The sequence below is a fragment of the Myxocyprinus asiaticus genome, chromosome 48 (assembly GCF_019703515.2).
Source record: "Myxocyprinus asiaticus isolate MX2 ecotype Aquarium Trade chromosome 48, UBuf_Myxa_2, whole genome shotgun sequence".
In the NCBI taxonomy this organism is placed as follows: domain Eukaryota; kingdom Metazoa; phylum Chordata; class Actinopteri; order Cypriniformes; family Catostomidae; genus Myxocyprinus; species Myxocyprinus asiaticus.
In genome coordinates this window covers 28,542,717-28,547,675 of record NC_059391.1, presented here as the reverse complement: position 1 = coordinate 28,547,675, position 4,959 = coordinate 28,542,717, and the positions used below count along the sequence as shown (strand labels likewise).

General features: G+C 35.9%; 1 protein-coding gene across 1 annotated transcript; it reads right to left on the bottom strand.

Annotated features, from left to right (window-relative positions):
- Nucleotides 1–4,448, bottom strand: LOC127437128 (aldo-keto reductase family 1 member D1-like). The gene is made up of 9 exons (XM_051691831.1): nt 4,294–4,448; nt 4,028–4,195; nt 3,732–3,848; nt 3,480–3,557; nt 2,669–2,791; nt 2,401–2,510; nt 961–1,126; nt 767–849; nt 1–657 (listed from the first exon to the last, which is right to left on the bottom strand). Exons 1-9 carry the CDS (start codon nt 4,417–4,419, stop codon nt 615–617), a joined length of 1,014 nt encoding a protein of 337 aa, XP_051547791.1. The 5' UTR covers nt 4,420–4,448; the 3' UTR covers nt 1–614.
- Nucleotides 4,449–4,959: the final 511 nt, after the last annotated feature.

Here is a 4,959-nt window from a genome sequence, read left to right as displayed (position 1 = left end):
TTCTATGTCAGCTTTTAATATGTCTGTTCATTCATCCTTTGAAAAGTTAACACAAAATTATTGACCATCTACAGTAGATGACATGAAACAGGTTTTCTAAACAGATTCGCCGATCTGGAAAGTTCAGGTCACTTTATTAAAATCTTTATCTGACCAATTAAAAGTCAGATTGCTGCACTGATCTACGAACAACAGAAGTTTGATAGTTTTTAACAGTTTTCTGAACTGCCTCTGAAATGAGAACAACACCGATCTCTAGAGACAATTCGGTGGAATTGCAGTATTTCCAACCCACATTAAGGGGCTGTTCACACAGGACGCATTATTTGATTCTGTTTGTGATATCTTTTTAATTGTGTGTGTACATATGCATCAGATGGACATTTTTTCTCCATTGCATTGTAGATTGCTATATTTTCAGTGTCTTGTTCCATAAGTGCCACATTTTTAAGATGCCCAATTCATGCTTCAGACTTACTGTAGGGTATAATAGAGTGAACAAGCTTTACTTTTCTTTTTATGACAAATTTCAAAAGCTCCAGAGCTCTGTGAGGGGAGCAGGTCATCAAAATGACAGTATGACGATATGTAGCCTACACTGAAGAAAGTGTAAATTAGTAGTCATCATGAAATGGATACTCAGGGTGGTCACGCCACCTGTTAAAAAAAATGGTTGAATTTAGCTACTAACATACATGAATCACTTGTTGATGTTAATTCAATCTATTGGAAGAAAAGGTTCAAATAGTTTAGAGCAGAAACTCACATCAGAAGTTCCACAAAGCGGACGTTTTTGTTCAGCTTTTCGATGGCGTCCATTTCATCATCCGTAAGTGAAAAATCAAATATCTGCCAAATATAGGAAAATAAAACAAGAGCAATATAGACAGGTCATCAAAGATCCTTATACTGCCTCCCAAACTTCAGAACTAAACTAAGGTACAGCAGAAATGGACAGACCTGGAAGTTGTCTCTTATACGTTGAGGGCTGAAGCTCTTGGGAATGACGACCACTCCTCTCTGGATGTTGAACCTCAGGGACACCTGTGCAGGGCTTTTGTTGTATTTTTCCCCGATGGAGACCAGCACTGTGTCCTCCAACAGCGGAGGAGATTTAAGATTCACCCTAATTATAGAAATATGATGTTCAGATAGTCAACAGACCTGGCTGTAACATTCAACCATTGATCAGCCAACATTTATTAAAAAGAACCATGGTGAAATCATGTTTTTGGACATTTACCATGGCAATACCATGTTTTTTGAATATTTACGATGGCAATACCATGTTTTTTGAATATTTACGATGGCAATACCATGTTTTTTTTTTGTTTTTTTTACATTTACTTTGGTAATACCATGTTTTTTTTTACCATATTCTTGACATGCACCATGGCAATGCCATGTTGTTTTGGAAATTTACAATGGCAATACCATGTTTTTGAACACGCATCATGGCAATACCATGTTTTTTGGACATTTACCATGGTAATACCATGTTGTTTTGGACATTTACGATGGCAATATCATGTTGTTTTGGACATTTACGATGGCAATACCATGTTTTTAGACACGCACCATGGCAATACCATGTTTATGAACATTTACCATGGTAATACCATGTTGTTTTGGACATTTACCATGGCAATACCATGTTTTTTTTGGACATGTACCATGGAAATATCATGTTTTTGGACACGTACCATGGCAATTCCATGTTTTTTGCACATTTACCATGGTAATACCATGTTGTTTTGGACATTTACGATGGCGATACCATGTATTTTTGGACATTTATGATGGCAATACCATGTTTCTGAACATGCACCATGGCAATACCATGTTTTTTTGGACATGTACCGTGGCAATGCCATGTTTTTTTTTTTTGCACATTTACCATGGTAATACCATGTTGTTTTGGACATTTACGATGGTTATACCATGTTTTTTAACATTTACCATGGCAATGCCATGTTTTTTTTGGACATATACCATGGAAATATCATGTTTTTGGACATGTACCATGATAATATTGTTTTTTTGGACATGTACCATGGCAATGCCATGTTGTTTTGGACACGTACCATAACAATAATATGTCTTTTGAACATGTTACTATGGTAATACATTGTTTTTTGTATATGTACCATGAAAATACCATGGTATTCTTTGGAGTATCATGTAAATATGGTATATGAATATGGTAATAATCATTTAGTACCATGATATATACTGTACAGTATATCGAAGAACCATGGTATTGTCATGTGATACCATCACTGCAGCATTGTACCATCACAGTACTTTTTATTAAGACTAATAGAGTTAAGAAGATTATTACATTGTGTTGACATTAAAGAATGTTACACAAATTAGTGGATGAATTTCTGAAAATGATACCAGGATGCATCTCGGGACGTCCCAAGCGGGCTGTAACCCACGATCACAATGTCATTCTGTCGACAGAAGTCCAATAGTTTGGGCTGGCTGAAATATGGGTGGCATTCTACCTGTAAAATATGATATTTAACAAAATCCATCAAGGAATATGTTTCTAAAGACATTTAAAATCCACAGAAATTACACACTTCGCATGACGTGTAATCTCAGATGTCTGCTTGTGCACTAGCATTTGGGCCAAAGGTAAATGTTTGGCACATTATGATACCTGATTGGAAACAGGTTTGTACTTCAGTCCGGGCTTGTTCAAAATCAGCTCAAGCTGTCGTCGATTGAAGTTTGACACACCGAGAGACTTTGTCAATCCTGCATCTTTGCAGGCTTCTAATGCCTGTTAAATATTGAACACATATAACACCAAATGAGCATATATACACACCATTTAATTCCTAATTTTGTTAAATAGGAAGCTAGAACAATGACTAAAGTGTTTGAATCTGAAATTTGTTCATTTAAATTCTAAACGCAAGATTTATTGCAGTATATTTTATAAATATTTTTTTTAAACAGCAGTTTTTTTTATTTTTGAATTTTTCAGAGGTGGAATAAGCTGTAAAAATGCAGATGGTAAAATTACAGGTTAAAATTTTCGGGATCCACTTTATAAGAGGTGTCTTTAACTACTATGTACTTAAGCATTTGATACAATGTACTTATTATGTACATATGTGTTGTTGCATTATACTTGCTTTTAAAGTCCCTGAATTTAATTACATTTGTAATTACACTGTTAATCTTACCCGTAACCCCAACCCTACTCCTTAACCTACCCATACCTCAACCTCAGTAGCAGCAAATGTCAGTCTTGTGAGAATTTTGCAGAACACGTAGTTACACAATAAATACATTGCATTGTATGTATTTTAATGTTAGTACATAGTATTTAAAGACACATAATATAAAATGGATCCAATTTTCAGATTAAGAAGAAATTCAGAACTCCAAAAACAAATATCTCACATACAAATCTCAGAAATTCAGATATGTATGTATGGGGTCAAAGGTTTAGGTCAGCTCACCTCCCATGTGGCGCAGAGGTCATTGTTGTAGAACACAATCTTTTCATTCTCATCTTTAGGATAAAACACATCACCTGGCTGAGACACATTTCAATATTCATTTACCAGGCAAACCTCGTGCTTATTTTCCCCGAAAGGTTTCCCGCACATAAGCCCAAAACGAAAGCTGTAAACGCTACAGTTAAAAACACAAAAGATCATGCAAAGCATCAGTTTTGCATGCAGTTAATGTGGCCAGCGAAACTCAGTTACCTTGAATGCAACTGGAAACTCAATGATGTAGAGATCCACATAGTCCATTCCTGATTCCTTTAGTGTTCGCTCTAATGCGTGTCTGACCAGTTCAGGAGGATGGAACGTGCCCCATAACTGTCAATTAGCAAAACGAAAGAATTAAATGTTAAATTTCAACATTAATTGTATCATATTAAGCTGAATCCTTATATGTGATCATGTGGGCCAATAAAAGTTTTGGGAACAGCACTGAATTCAACATGAAATCCAAATTCTCTTAAATGTGCATGAGGTAAAGAGACCATCTAAAAAACCTTTCCACAGTAGAAGATATCTTCTCTTTTCACAGTTCCATCGGCGATCTTCTCTCTGATGGCTTGTCCAACCTCATGTTCATTGTAGTAGACCAGCGCACAATCAAAGTGTCTGTAACCCACGTCTATGGCGATCTTAACAGACTCGTAGGCTGTTCCTTTAGGAGTCTGCAATACACGGTACATTTAATATCAACTTTGCTTTAAGATATTGTTAGACATTCAAAAACTCCATCAATGCACCATGATACAATGAGGAATCTCACCTTGCGGGGGTCTCCGTACGTCCCCAGGCCAATGATTGGGATTCGGTTTCCATCGCTCAAAGGAATAGAGTGGCTCTCTACACTAAGTGAAGGATTCATGGCTGATTTTGTGACAGGTCTCTCCATTCTTATCAAGTTTATGAGTAACCTATTTGGTACATTCGATCAAAAGTCAACTGGTCTTAATCCAACATGTGTAATGCATTCTGAATCAGGGTGGTTTTTCAGCTACCAAATGACATCTTGTTAGTTGTTTGGTAGTTGGGTCTAGCGATAGACCGAAATGTTGACTGGAGTGATAAACCAGCCGATATTTTGCCATTATGAGATTACTTGACTATAACCAGTGATGGGCACAAATACATGAAAGTGTATTTAAAATACAAAATACCAAATACTGTGTGGAAACAATGTATCAAAATAAAATATAGTATTTTATATCTTGAAAATACACAAAATACATGTAAAATTGGCCATTCAATGAAGTATCACTATTAGGCTGAAATCTATCTGGACCCATTCTGAATGCAAAGGACATTTTGGTACAACTGCTTAGAAACTTTTATTTTCATTTCACCTACCTCTTCAACCAATTAAAGACAATAATATATAAACAGGTACATGACTACAAACTAGTAATAAATGCCAAATAGTGTTGTGATACGT

Excerpts from the sequence above, each read along its gene's own strand:
- LOC127437128 (XM_051691831.1), bottom strand. The coding sequence starts at position 4,419 with ATGGAGAGACCTGTCACAAAATCAGCCATGAATCCTTCACTTAGTGTA. Across the intron at positions 1,127-2,400 it reads ACGTCCCGAGATGCATCCTG|GGTGAATCTTAAATCTCCTC; the intron begins GTATCATTTTCA and ends TTCTATAATTAG. Across the intron at positions 850-960 it reads GTATAAGAGACAACTTCCAG|ATATTTGATTTTTCACTTAC; the intron begins GTCTGTCCATTT and ends TATATTTGGCAG.